Genomic DNA, 18,455 nt, shown 5'->3' with positions numbered 1-18,455 from the left:
GTTTGTTTTGGGACTGTATTACTTGTAAGATCTGCACTGTGACACAGGCCAGTGTGTGCTGGTTTGTAAGCAATGCCTTTGAGAGCAGAATGTCAGTCTGGCACAGTTAGTGGAGAAATGCACAGATTACTCTTTTGCTCAAGTAATTGGAGTAAACCTTGCCACTCCAATAGCGCTATGCTCTCCCTAAAACATATCAGGAGCATAGCTGCACATTTAACAGCTATAAAGGCAGTTATACAGATAAATGTTGATTCTTTTTACATCCTCTGCTGGAACCACCCTCTCCTTCAAGATATTGCTGCTTCCCTCTCCTGACCGGACTGGACTTCACTGTTCGTTAAATGGAGGTGTTGCTTATTTAGGGGAAATTCCTTGGCTAAGTGAGACAGCGCAGCTGCCAAAACTTTAGACCACGGTCAGTTTTTCATCTCACTCATCAAATACACAATTCATCTCAATAAATTCTACCTGCCTACGACAAGTAATATCAGGACAGGCTCGTATCCTGGGCATCACACAGAATGTAGACTTATACGCTGCATGGATGAAATTAGTTTCTCACAGGAATTTTAGAAAGTAATTTTATTTATGTTCCACCTGGGAGTAGCTTATGCAGATGCTGCTAGCATTACTAATGCTCTGTTGTTTAGGGAGAAACGTGCCTGTCCTGCTCAGTTCCTTGCACCTATATTGCCTAAAGCCTCAGTTTAATATGTACAGGGGAATCTATGTTATCCAGTGTTGCACAGTTGTTCCAGTCTAACTAAGCAGATCTGGATATATAAGAAACCTCCCAAACATGCATCATTTCCTGAGTCTGGGTACCACCTGTCTACACTGCATTGCTTTTAATGAGATGCACATTTGAAAGTGAATCCCCAATTCATACTCTGGGACAGTTAGTCATTTGTAAATATCATTTTAAAATGAAACTAGAGCTGGATTTGATGGGCTGGATTTGCCTCAGATCCAGAAATCCTGGATTAAAATCCCTATTCCATGTTGAAATTTAGGGTGATATTTTGTTCTGTTTTTTTAAAAAAATATTTCAAATATTACAAGAAAAGAAATGTTGGCTAGCCTAACTGATTTTCCATTGCCATTTGTCAAGCCAGAATATTAAATAATCAGATTGCAGGACTGTAAAAAGCTTGGTAAATGTCCACACCATCTATTTCCCTAGGATTTAATCACTGGCGATCCCGGCTGTTTAAAGCAACAAACTGGCACATCCACCCAAAACAAGTCTAGCCTGTACACATCTGTCGCAGTCCCCAGACTACGTATCAAGGCAAGCTGGAAGTTCTACCAGGAAAAGATCTACTCATGAATAAGCACCTCAGTTTGCTGCTTGTCATAGCAGGTGGAAGCACTTACCCACTGAAGGCTGAAATCATAAGTTACCATTTCTGAAGCCTTTGTTTCTGCAGCTAGATGTACCTATCGTTACCTTTTAAGGTGTTCAATGCCTGCCCTTGTGAATGCATGGCCAGGAATGGTTGGGACTCTTTACATATTTCCAGTGCTATTTTCCTAGAAAAAGAGGTACTGGAACCAGGGCTTTTTTTCAGTGGGAACTCCCAAGAACTCAGTTCTGGCACCTCTCAGGTGGGCACTTTTGCCATTCTAAAAGAACGAGGGAGGTGTTCATAGTGAGTTCTGGCACCTCTTTTTCTAGAAAAATAGCACTGGCTGGAACTCACCATGAACTCACCCTTGATCCCTTATACTGGCAATGGTGCTCATCTGAGGGGTGCCTCAACTGAGTTCTTGTGAGTTCCCCCTGAAAAAAAGCCCTGTATATTATATACCTTTAAAAAACAAAATAGACATTACTGATTTTAAAATGGAGAAGCTTCAAGATGCTTTATGTCTGTTTGTATCTTACCATTTTCTGTCTTCAGTGCCTTTAGTTCACAGGATGCCTGTCCTCTTTCATGCTGAATTTTGATCTTTTTCTGTAGAAAAGACACAAACAGGATCACAACTCTCTTTTTTCCCCATTCGTGAATGCTGAACCAAAACAGGGAAAGAACTGTGCATTTCTGAGAAACCTTTATGCTGGCTGGTATTGGGACATTTCCTCCTGGTTTCCTGAGACACTAAAATAATTCAGCAATTCTTTGACCCGGGAGCTGCGGCACAATTAAAATCTCAGCTCCTCAGGCAGACATGTGACCCCCCTCACCTCCCAGAGGACTGCCCTAGTGTGCCAGGAACAGCTACTGCACTGAAGGATGTTTCACAATCCACCGCCAGGCTTAATTTCTCTTAGCATGAGAACATGCCACTGTGGCAGAGGGTTGGTGGGGCAGGGCCTCGATTCACCCCAATGAACCAGCTGTCTGATGGTGTGAACAGGGAAGGTCTTGCTGTGGCCTCGGACACTCCTCTTTTCTGCTGCCAACTCACGCGACGAAGCAGAGAGAGTTAAAAGAAAGATCCCCTCATGTCTCGGAATGCACATAGATCATAACACCCGCCCCACTCCCTTGAGATTTATGAACCTTCCTCCTCCTTCTACCTAGCTTTCTGCTTTGCATCCTTGCAGCTGGCGTTCCCGACTCCAAGCCTCCACCTTTGCAGAGCAAGGAGCACATTGGGCCCCTCGCTCCCTCGAGGGGAAGGAACAGCTGGAAAACATGAAGGAGGCTTAAAGAACTGACAAACAAGGAGTGTGTCTGGCATCAAACTGCACAGCGCCGGGGTGTGCAGAACACACTTTCCAACGGCCTTGCCATGCACCTCCCCTTCACCCGAACTTCACACCGCAGATGTCCCCTTCTGCAAGAGCAACTGGATGGTCAATCTCGACGTCAGGCAACTGGGGGAAGCTTAGTTTGCTGCTCCTGCAGATCCACAGCTCTGAGGATGCTTTTTATAGCCAGCTCTGGAGCCTAGAAATAGCCTGTTCCAGGGCGCAGAGTGAGCGCAGGAATGAGAAGGGTTTGTGTGCGCATATTTTTTAAAAAGGGGCAATAAATCACAGGCAATTACAAGGATAAAGCCCAGTCCTAATAACTCCTCCAAATATCTGGCACAAGCAAACCTCGCTTAGGCTGCCGTTCAAGCGGTTACATCATCACCCAAGGAATGCTTTGTTAGAGAGTCAACTGCTGCTACCATCCCCACTTGAGCTCTGGTCCTGTCAGAGTTTCCATCCCAGCCTCGGTTTTAAATAGGGGTTTATATAAAAATGGGATTTAGGACCTTGCTTGGTAATATGGACTTGGCAGTCCTCCTCATAGCCCCAGGCGGGTCAAGTTTATTTGCATTAACAACAATGGAAGAAGGAAAACAATTATATTTAGTTATTTCTAAATGGCCCAAGAAGGATGGGTTTTTCTCCCTTCCCCACTAACCCCAGCAGGCAAGGGGGCTCTTCACACATTCCGCAAGGGGCTCCCTCCTTGATCACTGTTGTGTTTCTGTGACTCCAGGCCTGTCTTTTAGCAGCTTGACAGCAATGGTAGCTGGTGCTCAGCAGTGCTGGTGGGGTGGAAGGCTGAGAGACCAACAGTAGGTGGAAGCCAATTCTTGCTTTGTCCCCATCTTCCTACCTGCTGAGTCCTACAGGGCTCCTTCATACTTTGTTTGCCCCATGCTTAGAAAGCACAGGTCTAGCTAGTTTTCTGCTTGTTGTCTGCTTTCGGCTCAGGACCAAATGGTCTTCTGTTTGCGCCACCGCTTTCCCTGGGAAAACAATCTCTTTACCACTGAATTGGAGCAAACATCAATCTGTGGACAAACCAGTTGACATTCCGGGGTTTTTATATTATTATTTTGATCATTCAGAGGTCACAGTGTGTCCCTAGAGATCTCCACACTCAGCTCACCTCTGCATAGTGGGCAAGCATCCTACTATTTGTTTATATAATCCTGTATCTCACACTCAAAGACAGAGTTGACTAGAACAGGCAGGATTTTTCCAGGTGTTATCCATATAAGTATTGTGCTGGTCTCAATTTCAATTCATGCTAGTCCAAACAGCAAAGGTAAGGTAAAGGCAAAGGACCCCTGGATGGTTAAGTCCAGTCAAAGGCGACTATGGGGTTACGGCGCTCATCTTGCTTTCAGGCCAAGGGAGCCGGTGTTTGTCCACAGACAGCTTTTTGGGTCATGTGGCCAGCATCTGGTGCAACGGAACACCATGATGGAAGCCAGAGCTCACAAAAACACCGTTTACCTTCCCGCCACAGCGGTGTCTATTTATCGACTTGCACTGGTGTGCTTTTGAAGGGCTAGGTTGACAGAAGCTGGGACAGAGCAATGGGAGCTCACCCCATTGTGCCATCAACCTTCCGATCGGCAAGCCCAAGAGACTCAGTGGTTTAGACCACAGCACCACCCGCTTCCTGGCAGACTGAGGAGGTGAAGTGGGTGAGCACAGGCAGACCTGTTCGTATTAATAGTCCCAAATATTGTTACAATAAAGGTAAAGGTACCCCTGCCCGTATGGGCCAGTCTTGACAGACTCTAGGGTTGTGCGCCCATCTCACTCAAGAGGCCGGGGGCCAGCGCTGTCCGGAGACACTTCCGGGTCACGTGGCCAGCGTGACATCGCTGCTCTGGTGAGCCAGAGCCGCACACGGAACGCTGTTTACCTTCCCGCTAGTAAGCGGTCCCTATTTATCTACTTGCCCCCGGGGGTGCTTTCGAACTGCTAGGTTGGCAGGCGCTGGGACCGAGCAACGGGAGCGCACCCCGCTGCGGGGATTCGAACCGCCGACCTTTCGATCGGCAAGCCCTAGGCGCTGAGGCTTTTACCCACAGCGCCACCCGCATCCCATACTACTCTTTAAAAAAAAAAATCCTGACAAGGTTGGCATGCAACCTATTTTGGTACAAATTAAATGCAAGTCTCTGGTGCTTGTGAAATTTAAGGGAGCAGGAAAGGCCTGTCCCCTTGGCCCCCCTTGTGTGGTGTAGTAGTTAGAGTGTTGGACCAGGACCTGGGAGACCTGGGTTCAAATCCCCACTCAGCCATGAGGTACATTTGGAGACCTCGGGCCAGTCACTGCCTCTTAGCCTAAACTACCTCAGAGGTTGTGAGGGAGAGCCACCTTCAACTCCTTGGAAGAAAGGTGGGATATGTAATAAATAAATACCCCCAAGAGTAAGGGTGGGGAGGAAAGAACAGTCAGTGAATAGGTCTTTTTCTTCCTTCATGGACTACCAAAGGCATTGGTGTCTGTTGCCGTTCTAGGCCACCATTTCTTCTGATCTCATACAGCAGGAATGGTGAATCTGTTGCTTTATCCATTGTAGGTTTGGAAGGGACCCTAGTGCAGGAATATGCAACTGCGCCATACAGGAATCGAACCTGCAACTTTGGTGTTGTTGGACTCCAGCTCACATCAGCCCCAGCCAGCACAGGGATGATGGGAGTTGCAGTTCCTATATCTGGAGGGTTATAGCTCATCCCTGCTCACAACTCCAGCCACTATACAGAATGCAAGAAAGAGCCACGGGTAAATTGGGGAGGGAGAATTAGTACAGCTCCTTTAAAACTCATCCTGGCACTTGGATTTTCTGCAATTATTTCGCAAAACAGACTTCGAAGGATTTGCTGTCCGCTGCTACGTCTCTAAAGGAAGAAGTTCATGCAAAATGTTTTTTGGGAAGCTACGGGCTGCAAAAGGACTTTTAAAAAACATAATGATGTGGGCATCAGTGCCCAGTGAGACAAAGCAGAGAGTTTTGGGCACTGCTTGTTCTGTACATGATCACACTGTCCTACATTTGCTGCACTAACTACTAGAGCCAATCTCTGCCAGGTTTTCTCTTTGTAGAATGCTATGTATGCGGTGGAGGAGGAAAGATGTTTCAAGATATAAAATAGCTGCATAGCGTCTGCTTATAATCAAAGGTAGCATCCAAATTCAGAGAGCAGTAGAGTGAGGTTGGGCACTGTTTTGGGAGATAGGAGTGTTGCATGTTAGGGAGTGCTGCAGTAACCCTATGAGTCTGGGTGGTTGTTTTTTTTTAAATACAGTGTGTGTAAAGATAGATAGCTGGGTAAGAAAGAAGGACACATGTATCTGTTGTGTGTATTACAGTGACTAACAAAAAAAGAGAGATTAATTTCTGATAGCAAAATGCCTTCCTCAGCTGCTCTGCTATGAATCAAAGGGTCCTGTCAACAGATGGTTTTTAAAGCATCAAACTGCACTTCAGACAAGTTTGTGCTCTGGGATCCTGGAAGGATGCAGGTTGTTGTTGTTGTTGTTTATAAATATTTTTAATTAATTAGTCAAGAATTTCAATCACATTCAGGAATAAGTAAATAATGGGGGGAAATGCAGTTGAATGAAAATGACAATTAAACACACACACACACATACAGTGCAAATTTGGGCCGTTTCATTCACAATCCCTGGAAAAATAATCATCTTCTGTATCTGTGATCTCTGCAATGTTATTTGGAACTGAAGCAAGTTATCTTGGCTTAAATGGGTATCTCTGCCAGCTCCAGCCACTATGCGTGGGGTTGAAGATTAAGACATATAAGGAGTTAATATAGCTTTTGTGGAGCATTATAAAGCCATGATTTTCTATAGTACATAAGGGATTTTCTTCTGTGGCGCAATCGCCATAATTAAAAAAATAAAACACATATGGCAAGTCAAAGAGAGAAGGGGAGAGACTCATTCTTTGAGTTGCCTGTCTCCCTGTCAATGTGCTGTTAAAGCTGGAATGCTCCCAGTCATTTCCTTTGCTTTACGGCAGTGGTTTGGGAAGTGGTATGGAAGTTTTACTTAATCACAAACTTGGCAGAAGGCAGGAGACACCACATGGAAAGCCCTTTCCCTCCAACTTGCTGGCCTTCTAGGCCAATGGTTCCAATTAGCCAAGAACTGCAGACTCCAAAACTTGGAAATTAATCAATAGCCAACAGGAATGCCCTATTGATTAGATTTAGAGATGGAAGAAAGTACATTGTTGTTTTTTGTGTAAATGTACTCATAACCAAACAATTACTGGACATGTAATGGACATGATGTAGGGGTTAGACTTAGGCTGCAATCCTAACTACAGTTTCTAAGGACTACTTACTTCGCTGTGTAAACATTTGCTGATGCTGAGCACTTTGTGGATCAATCAGGCCCTATACTGTAATTTAGTGACCAGCTTTATGAAATGTGTGAGCTTGTGAAACATTTAGAACTGTGCAGCAACTAGCAAAACCATTTTTTCCCATTTTATTTGGCAATATGGAAAGACTTTTAATTAAAATTAAGTAAAAACATATGCCCCAAACCTTTGCGGATAGAACATTTAACAACCTCATGAACCCCAAACCACTGCCAAGTTTCATCTTTTCAGCTTGTCTGGTAGGCAAAATTTAGTTACAGCACCTTTTATCCTAGTATCATCATGGTTTAGCACTAAACGTATTAACTTGTCCTGGTCCAATCAAGCTCTAGATTTCTGTTATCTGACATTTCTTTAAGGATGAGGTGTTGTAAATGTTCAGCCCAATATGGAGCAGGAAGTTATGGCTAATCCCAGTTTCTATATTATACAGCGTATACCTGTGAAAACATAGGCCCAGTTCTCTGTCTCAAACAAAATATAGCACCAATTTTTAGAGCAAACAGAGTTGCAAAATGTGCTTCCTGTCTGCAGGAACCTGTGTGTTCCTTTATGCTTCTCGTTTCCCCTTTTCTCCTCAATCCCAGCTACAGCACTAGAAGTGTGCTTGACTAGGACTAGGGTTCAGCTCATCCACAAAGCACACCCCCAAAATTTGGCCAGTGGTACAATTATGTAATTTTAGGCTCTGGAGTGAATGGCTTTACCAGAAGGAAAAAGATTCCCCTTTCATTAAAAATATGAATTACAGTGGTACCTCGGGTTAAGAACTTAATTCGTTCCGGAGGTCCATTCTTAACCTGAAACTGTTCTTAACCTGAGGTACCACTTCAGCTAATGGGGCCCATCGCGCCGCCACCACACAATTTCTGTTCTCATCCTGAAGCAAAGTTCTTAACCCAAGGTACTATTTCTGGGTTAGCGGAGTCTGTAACCTGAAGTGTCTGTAACCTGAGGTACCACTGTACTCTGCTGACTTAAAAAATGCAGTAACTCAGCCCTGTTGCTGCGTCTGAGGCCCCTCCTGTCCATTCTGCTGAATGGGGTCCTGTCCTGCACCATGCCTTACCCACCTCATTTAAGCCCAGATCTCCTCTCTTATTAGAGCAGGATCAGATTTAAATGATCCTGTCAGATTTGCTGTAACCTTCCAAGTGTCCCTGTTTTCCAGGAACATCCCTGATTTAGAGAAGCTATCCCATTTTCTGATTTGATCCCGGAATGTGCCACTTTTCCTTAGGATGTCCCTATTTTCATTGGAGGGTACGGCATTATCCAACCCCTGAGCCATCTGAAGGCAATTCTGTACAGGGAAGCTTTTTAAATGTTTAATGTTTTAAGTTTTTATATATCTTGGAAGCTGCCCAGAGTGGCTGGGGCAACCCAGGAAAATGTGTGGGGTATAAATAGTAAAATTATCATTATGGAATGGGGCATCCCTATTTTCATTGGATAATATGGAGGGTATGTGACTCCATTGGGTGGTTTCCCAGTAACTCGTCCTGGCAGCACAAGGATTACTGCTTCCTCCGCCTCCCACTGTGGGCACCCAGTGCCCTCTCCACATCTGCTCTGGAAACCTGCAAGTGGAGTGGGGGGAATTGTGCAAGCAGAAATCTTTGTGCTGACGAAACTGTGTACTTGGTGCCATGTTGCATACAACCCATTTTATTTATTTTACACAACATGGTTTATTGTTTATTGTGGGTGTCTTGTGTGAGTTTATAACTGTGCTAATAGACTTTTCTGATTTTGTGACCTCACTGCTGTGTGCATTTTCATTTATGTGGTAGAAGTATCTCGTTGGCATGTGAACCTCCACCTACTGTCAGGAAGGGTCACTAAGAAACAGGCTTAATGGTGTTAAGTTCTTATTTCATATAAAAAAGGGTTATTCACTTTGCAGACCCAGAAAGAAGGACTGTTTATTGATTAACACACTGGTTTTCAACCAGTGTGTTGTGGCACCCTGGGGTGCCATGGATGATGGTGAGGGGTGCCGCAGGCAACACTGGCCTCTGTCCGTCTTTCCTTCCCTCCTTCCTCTGATGCCCTCTTGTGTCTCTGCCTCCCAAAGGCTTGTGTGGCTGTTTGTTACAGAAGCCCTGGCTACAAATTCCCCAGGCAAATGGGAGAATCCTCTTCCTAGGCCCCTGTGGGGCAGCGTGAGGAAGCACCTCTCTTTGGGGCGGGCGGGCAGGAGCTCAGAGACCAGGAGCGGTGGTGGTAGCTGTCCGGAGGACTCCCAAGGAGAAGGGAGAGGAGGCTGAGGGAACACTTCACAAGGGAGGGTATTTGAAAAAGGGTGTGGGGCTGCAGGCTCTGCAAGCAAGTGGAACCTAACTGGGCTCCGGAGCCCCACAGGGGTGCCGCAGAAAGAAAGTAGTTGGTCAAGGGAGCCATGGACTCAAAAAGGTTGAAAACCTCTGGATCAACAGGTTAACGCAATTTGATGGGGAAATGAAAGTAACAGCATAACAAACTAAAGGGTGGAGCAGCAACTCAAAATATTTACAATGTTTAACTCCATACTACCCATTATTATAGTTGTCCTCATGTGCTGCTTCTGAGAATGAGAACTTGGTGTAAAACGCATGCTTGCCGCTATGGGGTTCTGTGCGCGCACGCATGTCTATAGCATATATATTTTGAAAAGTTGTTGTTTCGTTTGTTCTCTATGCGTTTGGACACTGCGTAAGGCATCGCAACTAAATTTTGCATGATGGTGCCTGAGATTAATGAGCAGTTTTTTGTCTTTGTTTGGATACAACTGGACACCATTTTTAGGGTTGCCATATTTCAAAAAGTAAAAAACCACGACACCCTGAGAGTTGTTAAGTTTTTCTTTACAAAATGCCAAAAAACCCCACAATTTTTTTGATTGACAAAACACCACCTTTCAGAAATTCCACCAGTTCCGCTTTTGAAATCCCAGTAATGTCTGGGGAAATCTGGACATGTGGCACCCCTAACCGTTTTGAAACATGATGGTGTAACTTAACTTTTCAAAACTGTACTGATTGGGGAGTTTCTTATAATTCCTGAGCAATGCATGTGACCTACACACACACCTCTAGAGGAATTGATTTTGTTGAGTTCCCTTGGGATCACCTGCTGTGCAATCATGCACTTCCCATCATGGTCCAGTCAAGGCTTCTAGTACAACTCTTGCAGCTTGAGTCTCTATGCCTGTTTGCTGCATTTTTTTAACGAGTCACTGCTTTTGCAATGCAGCTGTATTGAGAGAATGTTACAATATTCTTGCAAAACACAAGAAGGTAATGGAGATGCAGAAGAGCACCCGGACTCTGCCACATGTGCTAACAATCATTCTCCATTTCCTGGCCTCTGTTCATGCCTCTGGGGCTGCAGTCCAGTAAACACTTCCCTGGGAGCATGTCCTATGGAACTAAATGGGACTTACTTCTGAACAGAGATGCATAATAGTGCATTGTTAGTGACTATTTCCTCTTTTAGGACAGGTGTCTGGTTTTGACACAGGGTGTGTTCCTAACCGCAGTTGCAGGTGGAAAGATGACCCAAAGGGAGGGACAACAGTAGAAGAAGTATTCCTTTGTCTGAATTTCTGGCTGCTTGCAAAGTAGGCTTCATATACTTTCCCTCAATAATATGTATCCCTGGAGGATCCCTGGAAAATCCATGTATTCACCATCAAATCTAATGTACACCTCAATTTTCAGAACCTTGAAACCAAAAAAAAATTTGCTGGCGAATGTAAATGTGCCATGGAATCCAATGCGCACCTTAATTTTCGCAACGTAATTTGGCCAAAAAAAGTGAGCATTGTATTCGTTGTTATTGTGGCTTTTTATATTGGATCAGATCGTTGCTATTAATGTTTTATGTTTTGTTATGTTTTTATATGTTTTATATGGAAGCTGCCCAAAGTAGCTGGGGCAACCCAGCCAGATGGGTGGGGTATAAATAAATTACTACCACTTCTTCTACTATGATGCAACCTTGTTAATGCATATTCTTCAATGGATACTTGGAGGATGAATGTTACATCAGCATCAGCTCATTTAAGTGGGTTAAAGGGTAGTTTTCCTTCAGACCTTTCTCCAATATATAAAGCTCACTGGACTGTTTTGTTATGGCCATTGGCATATAAAATATTGTAATATATAACAGGTTTTATGTACAAATTAACTGCAGGTGTGACACAAGTATTACTTGGACAGTTTACTAGGACACACTATTCAAGTGGTCTCTTCTGAACTGAGCTGCATCTCAAACACTTCTTCTCCAAACCAACCCCAGAAGCAGCCCATTCAAGGCATTTCCTATTAAGGAAAAGACTGTGGGTTCTTCTTTTCCATCTGACCAGTCATCCTCCAGATGGAACTCCAGTTCCCATCAGCCTCGGGCAGCATAGCCAATGATCAGGGATGATGGGAGTTGTAGTCCAGCAAGATCTGAAACGCCACAGGCCTCACTCCTGCCTCATATGATAGTCACTTCTCTCTCAGGCAGACCACCATACTAATACAGAAGGAGAGAGAGCACAGCAATCAAAACATGGAAAGAAGAAATAAGAAGTTGATAGCCATCTTCCCACTCTGAAATCTGGTTGGAAGTGCTGTCCATGTAACCTTCTGTTGACAATTTGTGGACTGTCTTCTTCAGCTGCTTAATATATGCCTGGGAAGATGATAATTCGGGGGGGGGGGGAGTTGTTGGGAATGGGCTGTAGCTCAGTGGTTAAGCACCTGATTTGCTTGCAAAAGGTCACAGGTTCAATCCCCAGGATCTCCAGGTCAGGCCAAAGGGGACTCCTGCCTGAAACCCTGGAAAGCCACTGCTCTGTCACCAATGCTGAGCTAGAAAGATATGACCGATGTTCTGACTTCCTATGTAAAGTTGATGATCAAGGCTACTATCACTTTAAAGTATGGCCAACCCACACAGGTCACAGCACAAAGAGATGGTTAACTGCAACCCAAGAATGCATGAAAAGCCCCCACCGAACGCCCTCTTATTCCCACACAATTATGCCCAGTGTTTCCTCTTCCTTGTACATTGTTCTAGCCTGCTGATCAGGTTCTGCTTCCTTACATTTTATATAACTTGTTGCTTAGGGTGGCCACTTAATGCACCACCACAAAACCCAAGAGGATTCAACCTGAGGAGCCATTACTATAATGTAAATAGAAGCACAGTATATCTCAGCATGGCGCTTGTGTGCCTGCTTAGGCTCCTGTCCCCACACCAACTGTTGCCGGCCACATTCTAGTAACCTGCTCTCCTGCCTTTGGGTTGTATCCCCTCAGGTTAAGGTGACCTGGTCTGGTTGTCAAGATGAAGAGTCACAGAGTAGACCCCTGAAACTGATGGACACGACTTATGACCCAAGTTAAGTCATGCCCATCAGTTTCATGGGTCTACACTCTGTCACTCTTCATCTTGACTACCAGACTTGGACCAGACATCCCTTAAAAGAGAGGACGTATTCAAGCAGAGGAAATGGCCTCTTTCAAGTCGAATATGTGGCCACCCAATGGTTGTAGTGTCGTTCTCCGAACAGTGCAATATGTTCAATCTGGGTCTGGGGTGGGGAAGCTAGGGCTCAGCCCTGATCTTCCAAGAGGGCAAGGTATCTCCCAGCCTTCCTCTCCATCGGAGATCAGACTGCAAGAACAGAGCGCGTGTCGTCCTGTGCCAGGCAGAGGAATTCCACACCCCGATATAATGTGTCTCTGCAATGTCCTGGCAGCGCACAGCAGCATTCTTACTGAACACATCCCCACAGGATTCTGGTGTGCTGCACCAAGACAATCGCTTCCTTATCTTCTCACTCTTGGGAGAAACAAAAATAAATGACAGGAAAGGCTGAGGCCTACCAGAGCCCGCAGGCCTGAAATGGCAAAGCAGCAGCTGAACAGCTCCACCTGAGCAGATTAACGCTGGCTAGGATCCCACGGTCAAAACCTTCTCCACTCGGAGGGTATTTGTCTCTTCTTTTGAGTAAGTGCCAAGGGGTGGTGGTGTAAGTTTCCAACCTCAATTCTTGCACATGTGCAAGAAGCACGGGATTTAGGTTACTGCGTGGTCAGAGACAAAGCTTTTGAATAGCCCTCTCTGTGATGTGCGGGGAAGCTGCCTTCTACAGAGCCAAACCATTGGTCAACAGAGCTCAGCATTGTATACAGACAGGCGTCTTTCTAAATCCTACCTGGAGATGCTGGGGATTGTTGAACCCGAGACATTTAGTGTGGACACTGTATTCTTTGTGCTACACTGTTAAAACCTTTTTATGTGCACTGGGCAATTTAGATTGTGATAGTTTTAGCAGGTTTCATGTTTCACCTCTCTTAATTTTATCATATTTTTGGTTTGTATTATAATATAATGCATTTGTAGTTTTGAATTTATTTCCATGCCACCGTAAAATCTATTATTGGACTTGGTGCAGTTTATAATTTTTAATATAAATAAATAAAATATTATTCTGAAGAAACCTCAGATAGGTATCGAATGTTGCTTGCTTCTTTTCAATGCAGCCGTTTAAGTGAATTTATATTTCCCAAACCAATGCACAAACCCAAATGCAGCTGTTTTTCAAAATTCAGACTTCTCCAAATTTTGGCATGCAGTTCTCCAACCAAACAACATATATTGGGGGGGGGGGAGTGTGCATATATTTGTGAAAATAATATACAAAAATTGGGGGAAATTCCTAGCAAAAATGTGTAGATTAGGGAAAATGCACATACAAATGTGTGTTGATTTTCACGCTGACTTTTAAAAAGAACATTCTCAAACCAATGTGGAAAGCTGATTTTAAGATTGAAAAATTGGGAAACTGACAGATTCGTCTAGCTTAGTGTAGAGACAGAATCCTTTAAGATGATATTCATGGTGTGAAATTTGTGAGAAGCTGTCACTCAGATTTGCTTGGTGTAAGTTCTCCTAAGTATGGATAGTAGTAATTCGAGTGCATGGCATGTTCCCATTCTAGTTCTTTCCATGTCTCCGAAAGTAATCTCCCAAACACTGTCCCTCCTGCTCACTGCAATTTTAAAATGTAGTGCAAACTGGAGAAAAGTTGCTGTCACAGCTCTGACTGGTCTGATAGGAAATTGTTTGACTTTGCTTATAAGGGGATTAACTTACTTTGCAATACAGTTAAGCATATTTATTGAGCAGAGACAGGTGCATGCTGCAACAAAAAAGAAAAAAGAAAGGAAGAAAAGAGCAACAGTCACAGATGTTCTTTACTAAACCTTCCCACAGAATTCAAACATATAGAATAACATGTTTGTCTTCTGAGATCTCTTTTTCCCTGAGAAATGAGCAAAAATGTGTGTCAAGAAAGGAATGCTTATGGACAGTGAAAGCTTATGGATATTTACTTGCAGAAATATTAAGTTATATGGTGGGGTTTGCCCCATCATTTTGGTAAGGCTTCATTTGAGCCAAGCTCACCAGGCTTCAGCCCTAGAAAAATGTTCTCATCGGGCCATATTGAAAGCAAGGGCACTTCTGAGCATGGGCAAAGCGTGTTTTCTTTGCCAGTCTGTAACAATGGCCCATTCCTTCTGCGAACAGAAGGCAGAGTTTTGTGATCAGTGGCTTGAGAACGTACATTTCTCTTAGAAATTAACAACGGCACATTGTGAAATCTGTTGTTATAGCAATCTGTCCGAATCAGGAAACAGAAACAGTCACACCTGACCGTGGCAGTCAGAGACAGACTTATTCAAAGAACATGATTCAAAAGCGAATTCATCTTGCTTGGTCATGTAAAATGAAATGCTGTATTTTGTGGTCGATAACTGACCACTGAAAGAAAAGGCAGCACAGCTTTTTTCATTCAAGCTACTCTGTAACCTTTATAGGCAAACTGTGCAATCCTACACATGGGGGTATGTTCAATGGGACTTACTCCCAAGGTAAGTGTGTTCTGTATGCTGTTGTATATTATGCAGCCTTAATGGTCTGTTTCAGGGTTGGGAACCTGTACTGCAAGGTCTGTATGTGGCCCTCAGCCTAATTTCATGTGGATAGCCGGGAGGGGGGGCAGGAGGGGGGGTAAGGTATGAGCAAAGCCAAGGGAGGGCAGAAGGGCAGCTGTCCCTCCCCACCAAGTAAATCAACAAAAATACTTAACTAACTGAGGTTCTGCCCCCACTAACATGAAGCCTGCCCCCTCCCCAACATAAATCCTGGCTATGCCCACGGGGTAAGGAGTGGCAGATAGAAAGGCAGGTGGCACTGTCTACTTTGAGCTTGGTGGCCACCTACTGCCAGCATGTGCCTCCAAATTTATCCTCAAGGCAGCTCTTGAAAGAAAAAAAAGGTCCCCAACATCAGAGAATATATTAAAATTCAGAGGACTAGGATGTAAACATTAATCAGAATATGCCAGCTCCTGAACAGCCAGCATAAATGTTCCAGCAAAGCTGTGGGTAGTTTTGTGGTGGAGGTTTTTTTAACAGGAAATTGCCAATATCAACATTTTATCATACATTTCGCCATCAAACACACACACACACACAAGCATGAGAACAAGAGGCTATTTACAAGAATGAAGACATTGTCCTGATTTCGGATTTTGAGAAGCTTGAAATGTACACCAGAGCTTCAGGGTAGCTGCCTGATCTCTCACTTGAGTTTAACAGCACACAACTGGAACGCAAAAAAGTACCCAAAACCTGTCTTTATACAATGCTGGATAGAACCTCACCTCTAACCCAGAGACAGCACCCTGAATCTGCACACTCCCATTCTATCTCCCAAACAAGTCTCACATTTGCTTTGACTTAAGCTGAAGATTGCCAAAACATCTTTCTTCTTTCTAGGACAATAATTGGGAAAGTATTTTATTTTCTTAAAAACAAAGGAGCAAAGGAGAATATGAGTGGAGATTTCCGCTGCCTTTCATGGAATGCACTCCCTTTTAAAGACGTGGGATCTAGCACTTGCCAGGAGCGACCCTGGAGATTTACAGGCAGATGTTTTGGGAAGACCACACATAACTTTTTGCCGAGTTTTCAGAAACTCAGCATATGACCTCGGCAACCAGAAGCGATTTAGGATACACGACCCACGTTTTAACCCCGGATCACTTGATCCAGAATTACTACCCACACCCTACCCCACCCAGGGTCTAGTGTCAGCCAACCTGCAGGACCATTCATTCCTGCATAAATACGCGCGGGCTACTTTCCCTGCGTCATCACCTATTTATTTATTTGTGATTATTATATTATTATTATTTGGTTGCCGCGCTTCATCTGTAGATCTCAGGGGGCTCACAACATAGAACTACAAGATAAAAAAAAACAAAATTCATAATAAAAACGAGAACCAAAACAAACCACCACCTGGAGAAATCCTTTCTCCTCTGTGGCAGCTTTGCACACCCAACCTCCACCCTTCCACCCCCCAGGGAAAGGCCAGAGAACGAGATCGTTCACACGTGACGCGAGTTTGAGCATGCCCCACGTGTACGCGCCAGTCGAACAGCAGCAACCCGGGTCTACAGACACTTCACAGCCCCCTCCCCTCCCCAGGTACGAAAATCCCCCTCACTCCTTCCAGCCAATCGCGCGTTCCCAAAGTTGCCCCGCGCTCCCCTCCCTTTCAGATTAAACTTCGGAAGAAATCTCTTTGTTTGGAAGCGGCTGGAGGGCAACGCGCCTCCCCAGCCGCCCCCCTTCCCAAAGGAAGGACTTTAGTGACCGCTGGGCTCCAGCTTGGCTCCTCGACTTGCTTCTTTTTTGCGCGCGGGGGGTGCGGGGCGGGCTCGCGTCTCTAACTTTTCCTCCCACGCAAGGAGCCTTGTCTCCGGGGCAGTCGAGCACGGTGGCTCGGTTGCTAACTGCTCCTTCCTTCCTCTCTCTCTCTTTCTTGCAGGCTAAAAGTCTCTCTCCCCGCTCTGACCCGCTCACCGATTAGATGCGGGGTGCCTAGCGCGCCAGACCCGCTGCCCTTCCGTTCCCCTCCGGGTGCCTGTCAAAGGAAACCCGTCCAACAAAACTTCAACTCCCCTTAAAAAACTTCGCGCCCCCCCCCCCCCCCCGCCGCCGTTACCTTTCTTCCCGATTCGCAGCAGCCCATTTTGCTCCCCTTGCAGCCCATCCCTCTCGCAGCGCGGCGCGGGGAAAGCTCTCCGCGGAATCCCAGGGGTTAAGAGCCGCCGCCGCCGCCGCGGGACGGGGAGGTCTCCCTCATCCCGCGCGCTGCCTCCTCCGACGACAAGACCCCGAAAGTGAACCTGACAACAGCCTGCATGAACTTCATGCGGAGACCGTCGCGCGCCGTAAGTCTCCGAAGAGATGCCCCTTCGAATGGTTCCCTTGCAAAAGAAAGAAAGGGAAACTAGATAAAACTCCAGCTGCCGGAGAGTTAAGAGAAGCACCGGCGGTTGTTGATTATACGCGGCTGCAAGAGGGAGTCCGAAGTGCAGGGGTTACTCCTCCCCTCCTCCCAGTCACTTCCATCGCCAAAGAAGAATTATTATCATCGAATCATAAAACTGTAGCGTTAGAAGAGATCCTGAGGATCATTCTAGTCCAGGCATAGGCAGACTCGGCCCTCCAGATGTTTTGGGACTACAACTCCCATCATCCCTAGTTAACAGGACCAGTGGGCAGGGATGATGGGAATTATCCATAAACTCCTCTCCTGCATTCTTAGCCAGCTGCTTCTCTGCACACCCCTCTCCTGCTCCTTGTCCCTTCTGTGTTTTTCCTTCCCTCCCCACTTAAAACGTGGTTACAAAGCACGGATCCACATGGATCCTCAGGATCTTTGCATTGGGTCACCCCAAATTCACCATCAGATCACATTACATGTCCATGGCTATAGCCTGCACCAAAAAATCACGCACCCACTGTTGCCTGGGGCTGCAATGGTGCAAAAACGTGGTTACAAAGCATGAATCCACATGGATCCTCAGGATCTTTGCATTGGGTCACCCCAAATTCACCATCAGATCACATTACATGTCCATGGCTACAGCCTGCACCAAAAAAATCACGCACCCACTGTTGCCTGGGGCCACAATGGTGCAAAAACGTGGTTACAAAGCACAGATTCACAGGGATTCTCAGGATTTTTGCATTGGGCTACCCCAAACTCACCATCAGATCACATGTCTGTGGCCACAGCATGAGGCACAAAAATGATACATCCACTGTTTCATTCAGAATTCCCCCCCCCCCCCTGTTTTCCTCCTCTAAAAACGATGTGCGTGTTATGGTCAGGTGCGTGTTATAGAGTGAAAAATATGGTAAGCCACATGTATGCATGTAAACTAGGCCTATGTGTTTCATGGCTGGGTAGGGGTTTGGACGCAGGTCTCTCCACACCTACTGTGACATTTGAACCAT

The 18,455-nt window shown here is 45.3% G+C and overlaps 1 protein-coding gene across 3 annotated transcripts in view; it reads right to left on the bottom strand.

Moving 5' to 3' along the window:
* CCDC69 (coiled-coil domain containing 69) overlaps positions 1-17,731 on the bottom strand; it is a 34,949-nt gene extending 17,218 nt beyond the window's left edge. For 2 of the 3 annotated variants that reach the window (XR_014507211.1, XM_083423714.1), the window contains exons 1-2: positions 17,155-17,731; positions 1,892-1,961 (exon numbers count right to left, since the gene is read on the bottom strand). Coding sequence is in view for 2 of the 3 variants with exons in the window: in XM_083423714.1 (XP_083279840.1) it covers positions 1,892-1,961; positions 17,155-17,202 (118 nt within the window). In the remaining variant the exon portion in view is untranslated. The remainder of the gene's footprint in view (positions 1-1,891; positions 1,962-17,154) is intronic. The other variant, XM_083423715.1, reaches the window with a different exon arrangement.
* Positions 17,732-18,455: the final 724 nt, after the last annotated feature.

This window comes from Podarcis tiliguerta, assembly GCF_965153285.1.
Source record: "Podarcis tiliguerta genome assembly, chromosome: 2".
NCBI classification, from domain to species: Eukaryota; Metazoa; Chordata; class Lepidosauria; order Squamata; family Lacertidae; genus Podarcis; species Podarcis tiliguerta.
This window is presented reverse-complemented; position numbering and strand designations above follow the sequence as displayed.